Source organism: Schistocerca gregaria, chromosome 2, assembly GCF_023897955.1.
Source record: "Schistocerca gregaria isolate iqSchGreg1 chromosome 2, iqSchGreg1.2, whole genome shotgun sequence".
Taxonomy (NCBI): Eukaryota; Metazoa; Arthropoda; class Insecta; order Orthoptera; family Acrididae; genus Schistocerca; species Schistocerca gregaria.
This window is the reverse complement of record NC_064921.1, coordinates 661,362,185-661,387,386: the sequence shown is the minus strand read 5'-3', so window position 1 is coordinate 661,387,386 and position 25,202 is coordinate 661,362,185. Positions and strand designations below refer to the sequence as shown.

At 38.5% G+C, this 25,202-nt stretch overlaps 1 protein-coding gene across 1 annotated transcript in view; it reads right to left on the bottom strand.

The window, feature by feature from the left end:
- LOC126334709 (probable tRNA (guanine(26)-N(2))-dimethyltransferase) overlaps positions 1-25,202 on the bottom strand; it is a 74,927-nt gene that overhangs the window by 48,490 nt on the left and 1,235 nt on the right. Inside the window, exons 3-5 of the mRNA XM_049997219.1 lie at positions 14,985-15,172; positions 14,443-14,671; positions 10,966-11,114 (exon numbers count right to left, since the gene is read on the bottom strand). Coding sequence (XP_049853176.1) covers positions 10,966-11,114; positions 14,443-14,671; positions 14,985-15,172 — 566 coding nt within the window. The remainder of the gene's footprint in view (positions 1-10,965; positions 11,115-14,442; positions 14,672-14,984; positions 15,173-25,202) is intronic.

Below are 25,202 nucleotides of genomic sequence, written 5' to 3'. Positions count from 1 at the left end.
GTGATTATTACTAGAAGACAGTACTTGAAAACGCTGGCTCTAGAGCTAACAAACAAGTGTAGGAGTACAATGCAAAACCTATCTCATCCTCTACAGCAAACTATACAATGATTACCAATGAAACTGAAGTTTCAGACGCTGAAAGACCCATTGGTATATGTCAAGTCTGTCCAAGATGCAAAACTCGGAAGACAAGAAAGGCTTGTATCCGTCATCAAATATTTTTGTGTAATGAACATGCTGTAATATTATATGATACATACAAAGCTCAGATATATGACAAAGATAAAGTCACAAAAGTTAAATAATAAGGAATACTTGTTTTCTTTGTGTTTCAATTTTTTTTATACGTGCCTCAGAAGAGTGGCGATTGTAATTGTCCTAAGGTTATTACCAGCAATATAGATAAACTCCTTGTTGTGTACTGCATATAAATGTATTAAATACTAAAATATGAGTGTTTTATTACAAAAATAACAAAAACATACTAATTTACACAAAATACTAATTTACAAAATACTAATTTACACAAAAAACATACTAATTTACACATTTAGGTACATTTTAGACTACTTGTTGAGTGTGAGCAAAACATTCAATACTCAAGTTTTCGCAGGTTAACATAGATTTTCTTTTCTTAAATTCATACTCAGGAATATTGATATGCAGTATTTCCAATGAGGTTTACACCCATACCAAGCTGCAAAATGCTAGTAAGAAGGAATAAAGATTTCTTGTAAATTTTTTTTTAAAAAAAGCAGTTATTTGTATACATGAGAATTAAGGACAATAAGCTTTAGACTACTTTTGCAAACTTCATAATATTTATTTCAACAGCAGACTGTCACAAAGTACCCTAATATTTTGCTATCTGGTGCCTTTAACATGGTTTCTTTTATTCTACTCTGCAATACTGTTATGTAGCAATTCCAAATAGGTTTACATCCACATAGCACTGGAAAAAAAAAACTAGTACAAAGGAATATAAAGATTTCTTACACAAATGAAACAAAAACAGTTCTTTGTATACACCACAACTAAGGACAAAATGCTTTTGATTATTTTTTCAAACAGTATAATAAATTATCATGGCTATCAGGGTACGTAAAAACTGTAGAGCTGGCAGTTTTTATTTGACTCCAGGAGTAAATGTAAAGGCTTCTGGGGAGTTATAATAATAATAATACATGGTAAGCTGCAAGTCTATATTTTACCGAAGAGTGGCATTCTGTAAATTTAAGGCATAAATGACAGAAATTAAGAAATAGCATCAAGCCTAGAGGAGACATGTCTTGTGATCAAAAAACATTGTTTCACAGAAGACAGATCTGTAAAATTCAGCTCAAGCTTTCAATACACTTGAAACAAAACATTTTATACAAAGCTACTGACCACACTGCCTGTTTGGTCATCTGCAAGTGAACATTTACCTTTGTTCATAATTATATAGCACTAAGAGATCTTGCTTTATGAGACAAAATAAAAAGATCATCAGAGAACACTCCAAGGACATCGGAATTTTGGAAGCCATACTGAGATACACAATTATGCTGGAAGTGCACATTCGTGTCCAGATTCACACTGAAGCAGGACTCTTATTTGGTATTAAGCTTCTCAGTGTGTTTCTCGTATGTCAATTTTCTTAGAGTAACATGTACTGTATTATCTAGTGTTTGGTTCTTTATTATGGCATAAGGCCGTACATGCCAGAAGATGAAAATGTGCACTTGAAATTCAGTGAACAGTTGAACCTAGCCTATTGTGTGAAATGAACCACATTGTTTCAAATAAACTGACTGTCTCTGTGGAAAAGATCAATAAAAGCTAAATTCCTTTAGCGAACTAACAAAAATAACTTCATTCTTCTTCAAGATGTAACTAATAACATATTTTAGTCTTCAGTAATTATGTGAATCAATTTTAATTCACAGCCACAGAAATCCGTTTTGTAAATGAAAACAGCAAAATCCTGAAACATAAACACAGGCCACATGGAGATTACCCCCTCTCCCCACCTCCTATACCACAACTCAGACTGCTCTGCACATATGTGAATCTCGCAGCTTGGACATGACACACAAATTTTTACAGGTAGCATGTTGTTGCTTGCTGCTACTGCTTATACAGCTAACAGCCACACCTCAAGTTGCCAGAAGCAGGAGAAGGCACCACTCATATGTAACTTCAGCTCTGTACATGCAAGTATGTCATAGTCTTCATCCTAGAGCCTTTGGCACATTTGACTGTCAGCAGACGGTTCCATGTGCACTGTGTTTTGTCGTACATTGTGCATTTTCTTGGCAATAAAATTTTTATTTTATTGTTATTTGCTCATTCATGCTTTATTGCTACAGTATTATTCTGCAATACTGAGATAAAGGAAAATTCTGTCTTAATGTATCACGTCTTACCAGTCAAATTAAGGAAAAAAAACCTGGAATTTAAAAAAAAAAATTCCCATGTTTTTATTCTGATTTCTTCCCAGACAAAGAAATTTCTGGGTTTTCCCAAATTTCCTTGTCGTTCTGCGGCGTGTTCACCCAGATAATGTGAAGAGGCTGATGTGAGTGAAATTACAGTCATGTAGTAGGAGTGGAGTTTGATGTGGAGCAGAGATTTGATGAGACTGAGGTGTAGAGGACTATGGGATCAAATTCACAGCAGCTGATGATGGGGGGAGGAAGGGCCAAACTGTCAGCACCTGTGAAGCACCCATTAAAATTGAGACACAGGAAGAGGATACTGCAGAGAGGAGTACATACTGAGAGAAGTACAGGGCCAGGGTGGGAGGATACAACATAGCATGCTGGGACTACTCCGCCTACTATGACTGTACTCCTGCTAATAATTAATATTTTTTCTTCACTCACTCCTCACTTTTAACTCAAGTATCTACATAGTGCATATGTGATAAGTACCAGATTCTGGCAAAATGTTAATTAGACCTTTTCTCAATAAGGTTTATTACTCAGGCTATTCTTTTCACTGTGTTGATACCATTAATGTATCTACTTTTACTGGAAACCAGATTAATTAAGAAAATATGAAGAGCTACATTTATCACTACAGCAGATTGTGAGTGAGCTAATATGTTATTTCAGACAGACTGACACTATTCATTACAAAGACTGGCATCCAGACTTCAGAGTAATATGTTTTGATTTTCCTGAAACGAATTAACTTATTAGATAATTGATGTTAAAGTTTGGAAACACCTTAATTTTTCACTGAAGATTTACCCACTGCACTTGTTAGATGTCAACTTTTACCACTACTTCCCTTGCCCTAATTTTTATGAACTGAATGTCACCCCTAGTAAGTAATTAAGCTGTTAATTAAGAAATTTTACAATACCTCATAAATTACAATGTGGTGGCTGTACTCATAAATGTGTTATTCCAATGCATGCATAAAAAATGGTTCAATGAACTTTAACATTTTATTAATAACCCACAGATTTTGCAAGCCAAATTACTATCACAAAATAAAGATAATCTAAACTAGCAAAATATAACCTATAATTGGCTCCTTCTACCGACCCCCAGACTCCGATGATACAGTTGCGGAACAGTTCAGAGAAAGTTTGAGTCTCGTAACAAATAAATACCCCACTCATACGGTTATAGTTGGTGGGGACTTCAACCTACCCTCGGTATGTTGGCAAAAATACTTGTTCAAAACCGGTGGTAGGCAGAAAACATCTTCCGAGATTGTCCTAAATGCTTTCTACGAAAATTATTTCGAGCAGTTAGTCCATGAACCCACGCAAATTGTAAATGGTTGCGAAAACACACTTGACCTCTTAGCCACAAACAATCCAGAGCTGATAGAGAGCATCATGACTGATACAGAGATTAGTGATCACAAGGTCATTGTAGCTAGGCTCAATACCATTTCTTCCAAATCCATCAGAAACAAACACAAAATAATTTTATTTAAAAAAGCGGATAAAGTGCCACTAGAAGCCTTCCTAAAAGACAACTTCCATTCCTTCCGAACTGACTATGCGAATGTAGACGAGATGTGGCTCAAATTCAAAGATATAGTAGCAACAGCAATTGAGATATTCATACCTCATAAATTGGTAAGAGATGGGACAGATCCCCCGTGGTACACAAAAAAGGTCCAAACGCTGTTGCAGAGGCAACGGAAAAAGCATGCGAAGTTCAGAAGAACGTGAAATCCCGAAGATGGGCTAAAATTTACAGACGCGCGAAATTTGGCACGTACTTCGATGCAAGATGCCTTTAATAGGTTCCACAACGAAACATTGTCTCGAAATTTGGTAGAAAATCCGAAGAAATTCTGGTCGTATGTAAAGTACACAAGTGGCAAGATGCAGTCAATACCTTCGCTGCGCAGTGCCGATGGTACTGTTATCGACGACTGTGCCGCTAAAGCGGAGTTATTGAGCGCAGTTTTCCGAAATTCCTTCACCAGGGAAGACGAATGGAATATTCCAGAATTTGAAACACGAACATCTGCTAGCATGAGTTTCTTAGAAGTAGATACCTTAGGGGTTGCGAAGCAACTCAAATCGCTTGATACGGGCAAGTCTTCAGGTCCAGATTGTATACCGATTAGGTTCCTTTCAGATTACGCTGATACTATAGCTCCCTACTTAGCACTCATATACAACCGCTCACTCACCGATATATCTGTACCTACAGATTGGAAAATTGCGCAGGTCGCACCAGTGTTCAAGAAGGGTAGTAGGAGTAATCCATTAAACTACAGACCTATATCATTGACGTCGGTTTGCAGTAGGGTTTTGGAGCATATACTGTATTCAAACATTATGAATCACCTCGAAGGGAACGATCTATTGACACATAATCAGCATGGCTTCAGAAAACATCACTCTTGTACAACGCAGCTAGCTCTTTATTCGCACGAAGTAATGGCCACTATCGACAGGGGATCTCAAGTTGATTCCGTATTTCTAGATTTCCGGAAAGCTTTTGACACCGTTCCTCATAAGCGACTTCTAATCAAGCTGCGGAGCTATGGGGTATCGTCTCAGTTGTGCGACTGGATTCGTGATTTCCTGTCAGGAAGGTCGCAGTTCGTAGTAACAGACGGCAAATCATCGAGTAAAACTGAAGTGATATCAGGTGTTCCCCAGGGAAGCGTCCTGGGACCTCTACTGTTCCTGATCTATATAAATGACCTGGGTGACAATCTGAGCAGTTCTCTTAGACTGTTTGCAGATGATGCTGTAATTTACCGTCTAGTAAGGTCATCCGAAGACCAGTATCAGTTGCAAAGCGATTTAGAAAAGATTGCTGTATGGTGTGTCAGGTGGCAGTTGACGCTAAATAACGAAAAGTGTGAGATGATCCACATGAGTTCAAAAAGAAATCCGTTGGAATTCGATTACTCGATAAATAGTACAATTCTCAAGGCTGTCAATTCAACTAAGTACCTGGGTGTTAAAATTACGAACAACTTCAGTTGGAAGGACCACATAGATAATATTGTCGGGAAGGCGAGCCAAAGGTTGCGTTTCATTGGCAGGACACTTAGAAGATGGAACAAGTCCACTAAAGAGACAGCTTACACTATACTCATTCGTCCTCTGTTAGAATATTGCTGCGCGGTGTGGGATCCTTACCAGGTGGGATTGACGGAGGACATCGAAAGGGTGCAAAAAAGGGCAGCTCGTTTTGTATTATCACGTTATAGGGGAGAGAGTGTGGCAGATATGATATACGAGTTGGGATGGAAGTCATTACAGCATAGACGTTTTTCGTCGCGGCGAGACCTTTTTAAGAAATTTCAGTCACCAACTTTCTCTTCCGAATGCGAAAATATTTTGTTGAGCCCAACCTACATAGGAAGGAATGATCATCAAAATAAAATAAGAGAAATCAGAGCTCGAACAGAAAGGTTTAGGTGTTCGTTTTTCCCGCTCGCTGTTCGGGAGTGGAATAGTAGAGAGATAGTATGATTAGGGGTCGATGAACCCTCTGCCAAGCACTTAAATGTGAATTGCAGAGTAGTCATGTAGATGTAGATCAGTTTTTCATGCCCTTATGCAGTTTCAAAAATACTAAAGTGTTCATACATCATGCCCTTATGCAGTTTCAAAAATACTAAAGTGTTCATACATCATGCCCTTATGCAGTTTCAAAAATACTAAAGTGTTCATACATCAGGTCTTTATAAGGCCAAACCCACCCAAAATCTTCAGTATGTGCACCACTATTAACATATTAACGTCTCCCGGTTACTCACACTAGTAAAATACCTGTGACCAACACGCAATTCCATAACATCATGTAGTCGAGTCAGCATTTAGTTATTGCCATGCCCCATCTCTGCAAGAGTCAGTGCCAGATTAGCATATGAGTAACATGTAAGCCTATGTGAAATGTCGTGAGACTGTTACTATTCTGTATTATGCTAAAATCCATTCTGAGACTGCTCCCAACCAGCATACGTAATACCATTTAGAGAAGTCTGCTGTCATCGCTCATACTCTTGTTGTATTCATGCAACTTAATTAACATGTGAACTTCACTACTGACTTACGTTACTTTTCATGCACTTCTCTTTTGAGTATGTCTGTGAATTACTGCCATTTGGGGCATTTACTGCACATATGCAATGAATATCTATTATTTCACAATTAATAAAAAATTCTAGGCTATTATGCCATGGTCGAAGGGATTTCATTTTAAAGCCTGACGTTTCGTCCCCATCTGTGGAGGACATTTTCAAGAGGGATTGTAGCTTTGTTGAATGTCTGACCCACACCCTGGCTTGCTACTGACAGTCAGTAGTGAGCAGGGTGTGAATCGGACATTCAAAAAAACTACAATCCCTACTGAAAATGTCCTCAGCAAATGGGGACAAAACATTGTGTTGTAAAGTGAGATCCCTTCGGCCACAGCATAATAGCCTGGAAGATTTTATTAATTGTGACAATTCCAGCTGTGAAAGTTTATGTTTTACTATCTATTATTAGTGTAGTTTCATCACAGACCATAAGAAGTGCACTATTTTTCATACAGTACAGCCACTCTTGTGACATTATAAGGTTAGAGCTGGGTAGTGAAAATGCTCTATGGTTTTGATCTATATGTCATGTTGGTGAAGGGGATGGTGGAGTATATTTTTTGTGTGAACGGGAACTGTTGTCAGGTGTTTGATTGATAAATATGGAAAAACTGAGGGCTAACAAAAGAACAGTATGGTGTAAAATATATAGAGCAGTTCCTGATAACCAGTTTATACTGTAGTAACCAACTAAAACATGAAACCAATCCAAATAACACAAATATAGCTTTACTGATAAGCATCTCAACAATAACATAAATAAGTCTCTCATTACTCCACACACAAAAAGAGAAAAAAATAATATCGAATGTGCAACATAAGCGGCATATGACATCTGATATGTGCACTACGAACTAAAAGAACGTAGTCAGAGTGAGTCACCGCTACTCTGCGCTCATATAGGAGTGAGTTACCAGTAGATGGCATGGCGGAGACCGTGCTGTGTGCTAGCTTTCCACAGGTGGCCTCTAGTGGCTGTGTCACGCTAATACATTGGCGGTTGATTTAAGTAAATATGCTCAGTGACACTACACTTGGTGCACTCACACTTAAATGCACTAATAGCAGGATACAGCACACCAATCCCTTACGCAAAGAGGGTGCCCAGGCGATGGAAAGATGCCAGCAGCCCAACGAGAGATACATCCATCAGATCCCAAGTGGCAGCAGCCAGTGCCAACACCGGGGCGGGACAATATGCTGGGCGGGTACAGCAGAGATGTGGGCACACCCAAGGGTGGTGGGCCTGTGCAGAACCTGACAAAAGCATCAGGAGGTGGGTGCCATCACCATTTCTGCATTGGCATCAGCAGACAGGGCCATGTGTGGAGGAGCCTGATTCGACCCACTGGCGACAATGGCTGAGGCGATGATGGTGAGAGGGCCAGTGAAGGCGGGCAGGCCAAAACAGCAGGCTGCAGCAATGGTACCGAGGCTGAGGATGGACCAGTGCCCAGTAGATGGAACACCACGGTGCCGCCAATGGTGCGGGGATGCCTCCATAGCAGGCAATAATGGGCTTGAAGTGGAGAGTGGTGGGATGGGCTGCAGCATTGGGGGTTGCGGGTCCAGTAGCTTCTAGTGGCAAGCCGGGCCATAACTGATCAAAGTGACATGCCACCAGCCCGTTGGCTGTACAGACATCACAACGGTGGTGTCCCTGGTGGCAGACAACAGCAGCTGGCATCCACTTGGGCCTGCGACCAAAACCTTGCGCCCACCGGGGATCGTGGCACAAAGTGTCTGGATGAACCCAACCGTGGCAGATGCAGCGCAGGCTGCAGAAGATGGAAGAGCATGCATGGCTGCTGGCCGTGAAGTAACTCAGTCAAGCTCCACTCCCCCAAGGCCTGAAGCTATACAGGTGCTCAGAAAATGGAGAAGGGCATCGTCCGGTGAAGAATCCACAACAAACTTTTTAATTTGGGACTTGAATATACAAACTAGATGTTCTGCCTCACCATTTGATAGAGGGTGGAATGACAGAGCCATAACAGGACCAATGTCATGAGGGGGAAAAAAAAACAATTGGAAGGTGTGAGAAGCAAACTGTGGTCCATTGCCAGAAACTAAAGTGCAAGGCAATCCTTCAATAGAAAAAAAACCTCAAAAGCATACAAATTGTGACCTCAGCCAATGTCAATGGAAGTGTGAGTGTGAAACCAACAGTTTATGGTTAGTAATAAGGAGAAACTTGGAGCCATACAAAAAGCATGAAATTTCTGGAGATCATAAACGACAGTAAGAGCCTCTTTTTCCCCTGACAGTAATACTGCTGGGCTGAGTGACAGATTTTGAGGTGAAAGTAACTGGTCGTTCAGAACTGTCAACATATTGGTGCACTGGAGGGGGGGTTACAGAGAGTAAAGACTTCTGGCACACTTCCTTGTCTGGCACTAAACATATAATTGATCTGTGCACCATAAAGTCTGCATAAGGGTCATTATGGCCAGCAGTAACTGACACTTATTGCTACAGGTGTGATGTTTGGTTCTGCAGGGCCAGTGTGACTGGTTTGGTTTCTTGCAGCATCAGTAGAATTCAACTCGCACCATTATGACGTGTTTGATGGTAGCTAGACAATAAACTGCAACTGTGATCAAAATAAGAGCTGCTGATTCTTGGGAAATGGCAAGCTGACACAGTAATTGATACACCTTATGTGGAATCCATAAAAGGAATTAGACTTTGCACATATCTGAGTATCACACACCAAATTCTTTATTCAGAATCCTCAGAAAAATAACAGAAATAAGCCTCTCATGATTCCACACAAAACAAGACAAAAGAATCATACAGAAGGAGCAACTGATGTGAGCAGTATAAAGTAAAAGAACATTGTCAGAGTTAGTAAGCACTGTTATATGTACATACAGGTGCCAGTTCCCAGTAGATGGTGCAATAGTGACTGTGCTGTGTGCACACTTCCTACAGGCAGCCTCTAGTGGGCGGCTCGTGCTGATCCACTTGGCAGCTGATTTAAGTACACATGTACAGTGACATTACTCTTGGCACACTCAGACTCACATGCACTAATAGCAGGATACAGCATACAGCAATTTCATGAACTTTCTTCATGTAGACATTGAGAACAGATCTTTTGAACCAGTACAGTACAGGTTGTGAAGTACCCATTACAGAGGAGAATGCTATACTCGGCAACACGTTCTGCCACTGGCTAGTCAAGGCCACCATTTGGTGCCGACCATTCACTTCAGGTGAACGGTCTGCTGGAGGCCATGCTTACAGAAAGGCGGGGCAGAAGTTACAGCACAGTTGGTATATGCCATGACTGCTTTCACAAGTAGTTCTTCCTCCAGTAGGGTAGGATATGCCTGTGACAGTACTGAAAGAGAGAGTGTGAGTATGATTGTGTGTAGATTGGGGGGGGGGGGGGGGGGAGAGGAGGGAGGTTACCATATCAGTTAGTATTGGAAAAGAGCGTTGTAGAAAAACTTGGCAATGTCTTCGGTTTTTTTTTTGTGTGTTTATTGATTGCTTAATGCCTCAACTATAGGTTTAGCCATTAATTTTACTCCTTCCATTATTTATTGAATCTAGAGAGTACCCACAAGCCACTGTACATATCTCATCAGCTATCATATATTACCCAAATTAACAATATCCATGAAACAGACTTTCGTCTGATTTGATGTGCTTCATAAGTTCAGTCTGAGGGAGGGGGCTGGAGAGAGATGTTAGAATAGATGCCATATGCTTTCACTGCTGCATTAAATTTCCTAATCTGCTTCAGTATTGTATTTTTTATGAATTTATGAATGAATACATTTTCTGTATTTTCTGCAAATTAGTTTAAACACAAAAGTACCTTACAGAATTCTGTGAGGGAATCTACAGAATGAAACTGATAGACCTCATGTCATGTATATTAAGTGCATTAATTAGATAAGTAAAAAGGTTGTATGTATTGTTAAAATGCATATGGTTTCATACACACATTTACTACAACTGGGAGATAGAATGCAGTGGTATTAAAAGGGAAGAAAAGGAGCAACCAAAAACAAACAAGGTTCAGCAATCTTCAGCTTGAAGAATGGTTTGCATACATTCCTGAGTTTCAGGAAAACCAAAATTAAATTCATAATATTTAATAAGCAGGGGAAAATGGCTATCACAATTTTTACAATCTAAAAAACAGATGTGAAAGATTGTTTCGAGATTTTATTTTCATACATTTACTGTATATTGAAGACATGTATTACAGGGCAACGAGAATACTATGCTAGTTAAACAAAGAAAGAAATGTGTGACTATTTCAAGGTATTTTATTAAGCCACACTGACATACATTACATACATGGAAATCACAGTTTTACCGTGTTTGGAGAAACTGAATATAAAACTTAAGATTTCAGCTTCAGTAAACATTATAACTAACACTTACCTCGTTGTTCGTTTGCAGTGAACAGGACCAGTGAATACCCTGACAAATACTCTGATATAGAAATCAACACTAAGTGAGAGGAGAGGGACAATGTATCGTCCATAACGATTTGCGTGGGCTTCAATACACTGCAGTAGTATCCTCAGTGCCTATAAAAGATAAATTTTTATCCTTTAATCATACTACTAAAGGAAAGTAAAAACAGAATGTTTATACAATCTTAGTAAAGCACCACTACAAATTTCCACCACAAAATATTCAAAGCTGATGCATTAAATCCTCATGTGCCTGAGTAACTCATTTGGGAAGTGCACTGCCCATAAAAGGCAAGGTTCCAGATGCATGTAATGAGAGAGTACATAGTTTTAATCAATAACAAAGTTTCAAAACAGTGCATACTTCACTGAAGAGATAAAAAAAACTCATCATCTTGCATTCTTATATGATGCACCTGCTGTGTTTACCGCCCTCATTTCTATCCCATGCATCTGTGTGTGTGTGTGGGGGGGGGGGGGGGGGCAAATGTTACTCATAAATTACTTATGTTCCACCAGGACTTTCCATTACCAAGCATAATTTAGTATGTCATACTTAATAAATGTGAATGTCTTTTAATCGTGCCTGTCTGAAACTTGACATGTATTCTATACGGTAAGTAGCAATATATCTTTTCGTACATTGTTGATATTCCTACCTGGAGTTTCCATTATTTAATAACTAAAAGAGTGGGTCAGATGTGAAAGTAAATTTGTGTGTGTCCCACAAGGTATTAAATAGCCATTATGTTCATTACATACATAAACTGGTCTGGTGAGGTCATGTTGAAAGACAATGTCATTGCAGACAGAAAATCATTAAAGCACCAATAAAATTGTAGCTTTAGTATCCTGAATCAAAGGTGTAGGAAAAGACAATCATCCAAGCTCTCACCAGATGGTGTTGAGGAAATGGGGCAAGACATTTGGCTATTTTGCAACATACCGCAGGGGAGACACTATTGACAACTTCAATGGGCAAAGACTCTATCTCCGAAGCAGAATAAAATGAGCTGCACAGAAGTTCACTGTTTATGTTATTGATTGACTTGAAATTATTTGGAACATTTGTTCACTCTTGACAAACTTGCATGAAGTGAACTTGTTCTTTGAGCACAGCTCTCTTCTATCAGTCACATAACAAACTCAGTAATGAAATACCTCATGGGATACATAAATGGCAACAAGGCTTCGACAATAGTATATTTTCAACTACTTCATTGTGGATCCAAAGTTTTTTATGTGAGTTAACAAAAGTTGATGCTGCAATAGTAAAAGCAGTATGAGCTCCTTTTGAATTCAATGAAGCAGTAAAATGTGACATCAGTTCCACCTGATCCTCCATTAGTGAATTTCAACAAACTGAGAGAGAGTTTGGAATTCTACCTCTGACACTGTATGCTGTATCGCTAAGTAAGTAGTGCTGCTCACCAAAAGTCATTCTGTTTTTATTAAGATTAAGTCTTTCAATGACTTGTTTAAACAATAAACGAGGACAGGGGATAGGAAATACCCCTTTCTTCTTTATTTTTATTGAGATTGTCTAGTAATGACTTGGCAATAAGTTGAAACTGGCAGTGATACCATTTGTGAGACCTCAGGCTGAGATATTAAGTTTAAAAAATTATTTGCTCACATCTACGGTTTTTGAATATATACATTAGTCATCAAACTCAAGTAGCAGCCATCTGACACAGATTCAGTTAATGTTACAAAAAAAAAAGAGGTCATTCCTATTTGGCCCTTGCAGACTTCATTTGACAGTGTAACTTCAACTGCATGGCTTTCACGGAATCATTCATACACGATGTGTTAGTGTATTTGGCACCTGGTCGCAAGTGTGTTATGGCATTAAGAGTTTTGGACTTAAGTCTCAGTTGAATCCTCAAATTGCCCAGGCTGTCTCATAAAGTGGCCTCAGTAGTTCAATGAGCACCTGACAAAGATTTCACAAATTTATGAAAATCAAATTTTTTTCCGTCAGTCATTGTCTTCCACAGTAAACATGCAGCCACAGCAAAATAAAGTGACAGCAGTGGTATTAGTTGCCCAGAATCAGTAGTCACCAACAACAAAGAGTGTGTAGTTTGCAGTCACTCACACTCAATCAGTTCTTCGTAAATCGGTGTTTATCCATTTTATACGTTGACAACAAGTGCTACTCAGGATACACAATGTCAAAATCAGTTGCAGATGCCCTTTCTGGAGCGTTATCACATTTACAGCTTTAAACCCATGATGGTGGATATAATGGTGCAAAATAAATTTGTTGCAGTTTCAAAACCAGTCCAACATAGACTTGTATCTGATAACTTGCCTCAAAGAACTGCCAATCAAATTACCAGGTACAAATACTTTATCAAAGGTCCATTTGACTGACCAATATTTACAACTGCCACTTGATAAGGTTATGAACCAAATATTAGACCTAAAAATAGTATCTGAAATGTACAGATTTAAAGTTTGATGTTTGTGGTAACAATACAAAGGTATCTGGAGAAATTAATTCATGGTATTCTCCATGCGCCAACTAGTTTGAGGATACAGACACCATTTTTGTACTTTAAGACTGCTATTCGAGAAACTTGACGTTAGCAGCTTATAGTGCAAGTCGGTTCTTCAACTGGAGCATCAGTACCTACACTACATACTAAGTATCGACTTCCAGATCAAAGGATTACTTAAGAACAGATCTAAGTACGTAAAAGCAGTACACTACCTACTAGCCCCCAAAAACTTATAAGAACTGCAGCTCTTCATAGGTAAGATCAGTCATAATAATTAATCTGTTCCTACAGTGGTCCAAATAACTTCCACTTAGGAAGGCATGGAGGTCTTCACAAAAGTAAAAAACAAACAAGGTATGAATACAGGTTAAGATGCTTTGATTGGCAACAAACCAGATACCATCCCAATACTTCCTTGAGCCAGTGATGTGAAGTACAGAATCTCTCATTGTTACAAAGCCATTTGTAGTACAATATCGGACCTTCTGACAGTTGTGTGCATCACCGCTAAGCTCAGAAATATTAGCATATTTATAATGTGTATGAGTCCTTGTGTTAAATAGCTCCCCAAATACCATATACATTAAGGATAATCAACAGTCCCTTTCAAACAAAATGCATGAGACACTAAACATCAGAAACAACAAGCAATACTGGCCAAGAAATAAGCAAGTCTCCCCTATTCTCAAGCTGAATGTGTTGCAGTACAAGTTATTGTCAGACTGAACAAGTAGGTATTGTGACATGGTCTACCTGAACTTCGGAGTTTACTCGCACAACAATTTAACATGATTCACTAAAAAAATTTAAAAACTGATACTGAAAAAGACAGAGTTCTTTAAAAACACACAGAAACATCACTAAAAAGAAACACTATGAAACTGATACACAAGATAAAAATACATGCAATATTCTTATGTGCTACTGACACTAACCATCTCATGACATGCTCGTATCCTGAGAGATACAGCACCATATTTCACATAACAAGTCTCTGGTGTGTTTCCGGCAAGAACAGCCATGTCAGTGCTAGTGACAAGCAGAAGGCCACCATCAGCTACTGACTGTACAGCTGAATCTAAGAACTGAGAAGGGCACCCATATGGGTCAAGGTCAATAGCATCAAATCTGTCTTTTGGATGCTTGTGTTGGTACATCAGCATGCTGAAAAAAGAGGAAGACTGAAAAATATTGCTGTTGGCCCTAACTCTTAATAATAATTATTGTAAAGTGTCAGAAAAACTTGCACTGAAATAAATGATGTATTAAGTACTAATATTATCCTTACTATATGTTATAATAAAAGAAAAACAACAAATACATAAAATGGCAGTAAACAAATTATGCTTTGTTGAAATTCAGAAAATAACTGCAGCAAAATTAATAGCAAATTTTAATTCACAGGACTACCCATCACTCTTGTAATATAGTCCTCAGAGAAGTAAAGAAGAAAAATTGAAAAGAAAATTATCCTTACCCCGCATCAGATTGTGTTGTAGTCACCAGTTCCTCTACTCCATTATGAGCTACATTTGTCCGAATGCTTTTGACAGCTTTCTCACTAATATCATTGGCCACTACCTCTTTTACCCCTGGAACTTCTTTAGCATAGCGAATGCTTCGCAGACCGGTTGCAGAAAGAGCTTCCAAGACTCTTATACCATTCTGAAACCAGTAAAACAGTTAACTCTTGCATCATAAGATTAGAAACCTATGTATCATTCAAATTTATCTGTAAAATGATGCAAATACAAAATGTAATTTGCTCATTGTTTTTTATGTTCTCGGTGTCTGAACCCCATATACAGATGGATGCTATTGTCTGTCAAGCTATACAAAGACTGCAGCAACTGTCTTAAAACATCAGCTAACTTTCTCCTTAGGTACATCAACAGTGCAATATCGCTGTCTGACTCCTGTTCTCCAGATACCACCCATGCTTGTGTTGCTAACTCAAATCATACCATTACTCATCCTCATAAGTCTGATGATCCTTCTCAAAGTAGTCTCCCATGCATGCAATACACTTGTCCCAGAGTTTCTGACAGTCTTCAAATGCACGCTTTCAACATCATCTCACAGCTTTCACTACTGCTTCTTATGATTTCTAATGCCTCCCATGAAGGTGTTTCTTCATGTTAGGGAACAGAAAAAAAAAGACATGGGGCTAAATCCGGACCAGAGGGTGGGTGAGGGATGCACTTCACGTTGATTTTTGCAAGATATTCAGCAACAACATCGGCAATATGAGGTCATGCATTATTGTGGTGCAGCATCCAGCCTGCTTCACAGAAATGTGGTCTTTTGTGCCTGATATGGACTTGCAATGATTTCAGGACATCCCTGTAGTTTTGTCCAGTTACTGATGTGTGTGCAGGTACAAGATGCTGACAAACCATTCCATTAATACCAAAGAATGAGATGAACATAACTTTTCCAGCAGAAGCACCAGTTTTGCTTTTTTTGGGGGTTGGTGATGAAGGAGATTTTCACCCTGAGCTTTGCTGTCTGCTTTCAGAGTCAAAATGATGTAGCCAAGTTTCATCAGCAGCGATTACATTTAAAAGAAACTCAGGACCTTCCTCTAATGTCAACTTTAACAGCATGCAGACCTAGTATGTGAATGTCCTTTTCTTTGGGAAACAGAAACAAATGTCATTTGTAATTTTTCTGTCACTAACGTCTGAATGGCACCCATTGAAATGCTCAGTATTTCAGAAAGTGGGAAGTCATCTTAAGGTAATTCGCTGATCCTCTCTCACAATGACAGCTGCAGTGCTCATGTTTTCTTCCATAAGAGTAGTAAGCAGTAACTGGAGCACCCGGGTCCACCTTCCTTTGAAACTGATTGTCTCCCCTCTTTAAACATTTTAAACCACCTTCGAGCTGTGCTGTAGGGAAGAACAGACTCTCCATAGGCCTCCTGTACCACTGTATAGGCCTCAGCTGAAGATTTGTTGAGACAAAAGCAGAATTCCAAAGCCACATATTGTTCCTCGCATGCTACCTCCATTGTAGTGGTATGCAATACTGAACATGTCTGACCTTGCCTGCCTCTCACAGGTGGGAACCAGGAGTCCCAACAATGAAACTACCACGGAGTGTTTGTTGCACATTAAGCTAACAGAATATCATAAGATTAAATTTTAGCGTAAGAAATTATGACCATAAAAAAATTATGTTCATTTTTTATAGAACAGCCCTTGTATAATGCCATTCCTTTGCTTTTATGTAGTTCTTTCTCAGGATCATAATGGTTTTCTTTTTAGGGCAGTAGAATTTTGGGTGTGGAGTTGACGGAGTGTATTGATCAGAAGACTATGGTAACCTAATTAGAGACAGGAAAGCATTGTCTTTAGAGTAAAATTGGTACATCTTGATGTTTTCAGTAGTTGAAGTCTGATTAACATCATTTCCAGTTTCTCCAAGATTGGGAGAGAAGAGACAAAAACATTACAACAGTAACATTTGATTTGTGTAATGAAATACAAGGTGTAGAACTTTGCTTCTGCCATTTGCTAATAGGTGGCAACAACGGTAAGTAGCGGTCGAAAGAAACAGATTGCAGACATCAGGCAGTTAGCTTGGACCTTTGTCAACATAACCTCATTCAAACATTAGTCAATTTGTGTGTGCATCATAAAGTTGTTCTTGATTGAAAATGTAAGTTTACAAGCCTAATTCTCGTCATTTGTGGGAGGTGTTACTGTTTTGTTTCAATATGGAGAAAACAGTGGCTGAGTTTCATCGAATGATCTCGATTACGTATGGTAAGAACGCTATTAGTGAAAGAACATGTCGTGAGTGGTTTCAACGCTTCAAGAACTGTGATTTTTAGTCATAGACTGGCATAGTGGTGGAAGAGAGAATGTTTTCGAAGATGCAGAATTGGAGACATCGCTGAGTGAAGACTCGCATCAAACTCAAGAAGAAGTGGCACAATTAGTGGGAGTGACAAGTCATTTCAAAACATCTCAAGGCTATGGGCATGATTCAGAAAGAAGGAACTTGGATCCCGTGTGAGCTGAACCCAAGAGACGTTGAACAGTGTTTGTGTGTTTGCGAACAGTTACTTCAGAGGCAAAAATGGAAGGGATTTATGCATCGCACTGTGACCGGCAACGAAAAATGGGTTTATTACAATAACCCTAAACACAAAAAATCATGGGGATATCCCGATCATGCTTCCACGTCGACAGCTCCAAAATCATACTCTGCGTTTGGTGGGACCAGCTCGGCGTCATATACTATGATGTGTTAAAACCAAGTGAAACAATCACAGGTGCTCATTATTGAATGCAATTAATGCATTTGAGCAGAGTATTAAAAGACAAACGGCCACAATACAGCGAGAGGCATGATAAAGTGATTTTGCTGCACCAGCACACTTGACTCCACGTTGCAAAAAAGAGGTCAAAATGTACTTGGAAACGTTAAAATGGGAAGTCCTACCCCACCCACCATATTCTCCAGAGATTTCTCCCTCTGACTATCCCCTGTTTAGATCAATAGTGCATGGCCTGGCTAACCAACACTTCCAATCTCATGAAGAAGTCACAAATTGGATCAATTCATGGAATGCTTCAAAAGATGAACAATTTTTGCGATGCGGGATTTGTACACTGCCCGAAAGATGGGAGAAAGTAGTGGCCAGCAATGGAAAATACTTTTAATGATACATGTGAAACCAGTTTGTCTCATTAAAGCCTCAAATGTTGGGGAAAAACGGCGGAAGCAAAGTTGTACACCTTGTACTATGTTGCAGAAAAAAAATTGTATTCAGTAGTTAATATTGAAGTAAATACCTTTTTGAATGGGTTTGTAGATATGTTTCAATGAAAGTTGTTGGATCAGTAATTTTATCAATCATTCAGAATTTGTAACTAATCCATAGGTAGCACCGTGTCTCATGAGGACAGTGACTGTTTGTTTTTCTCCTTTGGTGTTGTGGTAGTTAAGTTATTTTGAGTGTTACAACAGACTCTGGGGTATCTGAATGATGAAATGGATGCTATGGGTAATGTGTTCTGAACACTGTGTGATGATATAGGTTGTGTGTAATATTAACCCCACATAAAAAACTTTTTTGGTGCTCAATTTGTAAGTAGATATTTCAAAACTACACAAAGCAAGGAATAGCACTATTTAATGTGTAAAAAACTGGCTGTCCTGAGTTTACACCACTTCTCATAACCAATTGTTTGGAATATTTATGAGTAGGGACACACTAATGCCTGAAGTTGATCAGCATTGGCTTCGATGTTTAAGATGTAGGTTAAAGGCCAAGAGCAGTTTTAGGTAGGGAATACTGTGGTACTAAAAGAAAGAAAATTAAAAAGAATATTGCATACCAGCATAAAAGACTATTTTGTTGCTTACCCCAGAAAGTAGATTTAATATTAGAGTACCAAAAGAAATAAACTGAAAAAAAAAATACATTTATGTTACTCATTTAAAGCTCATAAGGAGACCACAGTATTTATTTATCAGAGGATTTTATAAGAAATAATTTCCAATAGGGTCATCTTTCTACTTTCCTTAAAAGAATATACTACATCAAAATCTACATCATACAGGTGATTTTCTGTTACAAGAAACGTTATCTTTCACTTTTTGCTAAATGTAAACATTTTTGAGGAACACAGAAGTGTGCCGGTAAAGTTCAGTTGTTATCTCACAATGACCTAAAAAATCAAAAGCTGACTGGTAATCAAATACATACAATTTCACAGACCATTATAAAAGTGCTTCCTATTTAAAACAGTAGTCACATCCTGCCATTACCGAAGGAAATTTCCATAAATGTCATAAAGCATTTGTGGTTATGCATCTACCATTGTTTGTGAATACATGCACGAGTCAAACGAACATGTCCCCCATTCATGTAATCCTTGTATGTATACATTCAACAAGTTAGAACAATTTTTGCATAGATCTCACACAGCTGAGCAATATTCTATGATGGGTGTCACAGTGTCTCTGTGGTGCAGAAAGTGGAATAAGGAAAAGTCTGCGGCTATCCACAGGACTACTGAACGAAATGTGTTACATTTTGGTTGCACAACAAATCACAAAAATCTACCAAGGCTACCAGTTCAACAAAAAAACTAAAAATTACAATTACAAACAACTTACATTGGAATGATTACATAGATAATGTGATGGGAAAAGCAAAACAAGACTGTGTTTTTTGGCAGAACACTTAGAAGATGCAATTGGTCTACTAAGGAGTCTGCCTACACTAAACTTTTCCGTTTCCTGCTAGAGTACTGCTGTGCAGTATGGGATACTTACCAGATAGGTTTGACAGAGGACACTGAAGGGCAGTTCATTTTGTATTATAATGAAAAGGGGATAGATGTCATGGATATGGCAAGCAAGAGGGAGTGTCTGTCATAAAAACGAAAGGCATTTTAGATTGCGGTGAGATCTTTTCACAAAATTTCAATCACAAACTTTCTCCTTTGAATGTGAAAATATTTTACATATCCCAATCTATGTAGGGAAAAATGATCTTCGTAATAAAATTACAGAAATCAGAGCTTCTAAGGAAAGATTTAAGTGTCCATTTGTCCCTTGTACTGTTTGAGAGTGGAATGGTACAGCAATAGTCTGAAGGTGGTTTGATAAACTGATATTCTAACTAACTTACTGGGTTACAACTATTTTTTTCTTAAGGAGAAGTAGCCCTATATATTACCTACATTTATTGTGAATTAAATCTGATTTCAGGTTTTCTAAAAAATATAATTACCTTCAAAATGTTTTAGGAAACTGTCAATTTTTATCAAAGGTTTTTGTGTTGCCTTAATAAAAATCTTATTTTATGTATTTGCTTCAGTTCTCATAGGGAACCAGTAACCTTTTAGTTTAACAGATTAAAAGATAATCAGCAGGCTTAACTTAAAGTTATTTTTCACTGCCTTGTAATGCATTGCACCAGCCAAAACAAAGCCCCACCATAAATGATGTTGTTGAACATGAGATGAGTTGGCTGACATTTGTAAGCAGCTGAAAATCGCCCTGACTATTGTCAAATGATTGGCAGCTGACGCAGATTCAGTGTGTTGGAAGAGCGCCTGAGAGTTGTGTACCTGTGATATCAGTACCAGAGACATCTCAAATACTATCCTCTACTGTGGATCCTGCCTCCTCTGCAGAAAGTACAGGATCTGTTAGTACTCATCCACTTGACTGTGAGCGTCATGTTAATGGTAAATTGAGGCATCCTGTACAGGGTGGAAAGGAACCACGGAGGACTGAGGGTGTTGTTCCGATCCCCTTAACTAACAAGTTTTAGGTGCTGTCTTTCACTGAAACTGTGCAAGTGGAACTCACTTCACCTGTTCTGGGGAAACCTGTTATGTCAGGTGTCAACAGGAGGCACATGCGAAAGGGTATGGGCCTATTAATAGTAAGCAGTTCAAAGATGCGAATGACTGTACCCCTTAGGAAAATGGCAGCAGGAGGCAGAAAAGGACACCAAGTGCACTCAGTGTGTATGCCTAGAGGCCTCATTCATTGAGGAAGCTATTCCAGCAGCCATTAAGAAAACAGGGTGCAATCAACTGTAAACTGCAGTATATGTTGGAACAAATTATGCCAGTCGTCTGAGCTCTGAGGTCGTATTTTGGTCATTCCTGGGATTGGCAGAAAGGGTTGAGAACAACCAGCCTTGATCATGGGTTTCAATGAAGTTCACAATCTGCAACATTGTCCCCAGAACTAATCACAGATTCTGAGTCGAGTGGAAGGACTTTGGAGGTTCTGTGACAAGCTAGGCTGTAACTTCCCAGACTTGTGCCACAGGATTGAGAACTGTAGAGCCCCCTAAATAGCTCAAGTGTGCACTATACATCAGAGGCTACAACTCACATAGCTGACTGTGTTTGGGATGCATACATGAGTTTTTTAGATTAGGTGACTCTTCATCCAATCCACATAAAGATAGCGATAGGAAACTGAGAGGAATAAGAGTAGGACTGAAAGAAATGCCTCGAGCAGATGAGAGCATTAAAATCCTAACAATCGACTGCAGAAGCATCACAGCAAAATGACAGAGTTTGAAGCACTCCTGAAAATCAGTGAAGCTGACATAAAACTAGGTATTGAAAGCTGGTTGAAAGCTGAAACTGATAGCAGTGAGATTTTTGGGGAAAACAGGACTGTATATTGAAAGGATGGGAAAATGGGAAATGGTGACGGTAGATTTGTAGCAGTACTTAAGAAACTCATATAGGCCCATACAAAGATAGAAATTGGAGCCGCATGTAAAATTATTTGGGCAAGTCTCAGCATCAGGGTTGCGTATAAAGTGATAATTTCATCACTCACCAGACTCATCTCCCAATGTAACCGAAAGCCTTACAGAAAACCGCAAGTCACATGAATGCAAGTTCCCCAATCATACTGTAAACATTGGTGGAAACTTTAACTATCCAGTAATGAAATGGAAAAATTAGTTTTGTCAGTTGGTTGTGGTTGTGATAAGACATCCTGTGAAACGTTACTAAATGCCCTCTCTCAAAATTATCTAGAACAGTTAGTTAGGTACCCCACTCATGATGAAAACATATTGGATCCAATGGCAACAAATAGACATGACTTCTTTAAGGAAGTCAATTTCGAAACTGCTATCAGTGACGGTGACATGGTTGTGGCAACAATGATTACCTAAGTCTAAAGGGCAACTAAAAAAGCAGCAAGATATACATATATATGTGAGAGATAACTATCAATGTCTACCATGACATTAATATCCAGTACAAACAACAAGGGTTAAAAACACTTCCCTGAGGCAAGTCTCAAGCTACTTCTAAATCTGTGGATAGCCTCCATCCAAGATAACATGCTGACCACTCCCCCCGCCCCACACACACACACACACACACACACACACACACACACACACACACACACACACACACACACACACACACACACACACACATTGCCTTGATCCGTGGCTTTCAGAACTCATGTGAAAAAGTGCAGATGAGATTTTGTGTGACCTGTGTTTTCGAAAGCCATTCCACTTGACTTGGAGATCACTAAGATCGCAATACCTCATACATACATAAATCCTTGTTCCAGATCATGAATACAACATTTCGTGTCACTTTAACATAAGTTTTCTTTACACAAAATAATTAATTAATAATTTTTTTTCACTGTTACTACTTCATATCTAAGAATTCATCTATTGAGTAGCAGGAGTTGTCATTCATAAATTCTTTTAATTTGCTTTTAAATGTTGGTTGGCTATCCGTCAGACTTTTAATGCTATTTGGGAAATGACCAAAGATTTTTGTGGCACCATAATTCACCCCTTTCTGTGCCAAAGTGAGATTTAATCCAGAATGGTGGATATCATCCTTTATTCTAGTGTTGTAGCTATGCACTTCACTGTTATTTTTGAATGGGGATGTGTTATTAATGACAAATTTTATAAGTGAATATATATATTGTGAAGGTACTGTGAATATCCCGAGTTCCTTAAATAAATGTCTGACGAGTGATCTTGGGTGGGCTCCAGCTATTATTCTGATTACACACATTTGTGCAATGAATATTTCCTCTCTTAATGACAAACTGTCCCAAAATATGATGCCATATGAAAGCAGTGAATGAAAATAGGCATAGTAGGCTAATTCACTTATGTGTTTATAACCAAAATTTGCAATAACCCTAATAGCATAAGTAGCTGAACCTAACCGTTTCAGCAGACCATCATCGATGTGTTTCTTCCAATTCAATTTCTCATCAATGCACACAACCAGAAATTTTGATTATTCTACCTTAGCAACAAACTTCCATTCATAGTCCATATTTATCAATGGTATTGCGCCAGTTACTGTACAGAATTGTATAAACTGTGTTTTCTCAAAATTTAGTGAGAGTCCATTTGCAGGGAGCCACTTAATAATTTTCTGAAAGACATTATTTGAAATTTCCTCAGCTGATTCTTGCTTCGTGGGTGTGATTACTATAGTTGTATTATCAGCAAAAATAACTAACTTTGCATCTTCATAAATTTAGAGTGGCAAGTCGTTAATAAATATTAATAACAATAAGGGGCCCAAGACTGAACCCTGTGGGACACCATTCTTGATACCTCCCTAGTTAGGAGACTCTGCTGGTTTTTGTAGACTATCTGTACTGTTAACTTCAACCTTCTGCATTCTTCCAGTTAAGTATGAATTAAACCATTTGTGCACTGTCCCATTCGTACCACAACACTTAAGTTTATCTAGAAGAATTATGTTTGAGCTCAAAACATGTTCTGAGATTACTCAACAGATGGATGTCAATGATACTGGATGCTAGTTTCGCCCATCACTTCTGCTATTGTTCATGTAGACAACTGAGATCTGAGCTTTCTTCCAACTACTGAGCACAAATACATGTTTGACCGATGTATGGTGTATTATAATTAAATCATAAATTCTACACAGAATCTGGAAAGAATTTCCATTAGGCCTTGAAGACTTATTCAGTTTCAGCTGTTTCTCAACCCTACTGACAGTAACAGCTACGTCACTCACCTTTGTAGAAATGTGTGAATGAAACTGGGGCTGAAGTCCCGTATTTCCCTTTGTAAAGAATCATTTGGAAATGGTATAAAGTACTTCAGCTTCTGCTTTGCTAACCTGAATCCCAGTTCCTCTGTCCTCTATGAATGTCTGCACACTAACTTTGGTGCCAGCAACAACCTTTGCATATGACCATTTCTCTGGGTTCTATGAGACACATTTTGATAAGATTCTGCTATGGAAATAACTGAAGGTTCCACTATTGACCTTCCAAGTGTTTCACTGAGCATATTTCTATCTCTGGCCCTATGCTTTGTTTTACACCTACTGCTCATTATTCATAATTTTTTGCTCACTTTATGAACACATCAAGGAATGTCTGACTGATTCTTACTCACAGGCCATAACCAATAATTTTTCCTTTTCTTGTCCATTAAAATATTATATGAAATCAAATAACCTGTTAATGCTGCATGTTTAATTCTTACTAGAGCCTACTAGTGAATTATCATTATTGTCACAACAGACATTCATATTTTATCATTTTATTCAACTGCTTTTTATTTCTTATATAAGTTAAGAATATGTTACTACCTGCTTTAAGAAGTCGTGACCTTGATATTGAGATAAAATAAATTCAAAGACATGACAATGTCAACTGCCTTGTACAATATGTGCTTCTACACTATCTATAATTATCTCACCATCATTTATATGATTTAAGGCCCCCTAACATATCCCACCTTTGTTTCTGAACATCTTTCCCTACAAAACAAATTTCACCACATTTCCTTTCATCTATTCATGAGAATGTCAATTGACACCTGATGAAAAGATTTTATTTCAGTTTTGGATACCATTTTTATAAATGAAATTTCTCTGATACTACAGGGCTCGATTTGAGAGCATGATGCCCCATAACAGGAATCTATACAAAACTCAGTGTTTTGTGTTACTGAGTTCACTTCTGCTCATTTAAGGTTTTGTCGACCCACACTTTAATCCATCAACAAAACCAAATGCATAACAAGTATAGAAACTTTCCAATACACAACAGAAATGATGCTGGTATGGTTGTCAGCATACAGATATCCTGATCTGTGTCCTAACAATCATTTGTGTCTTTTTAAGGTAGGTAATTCCAAAAATATTTTCAGTCACAA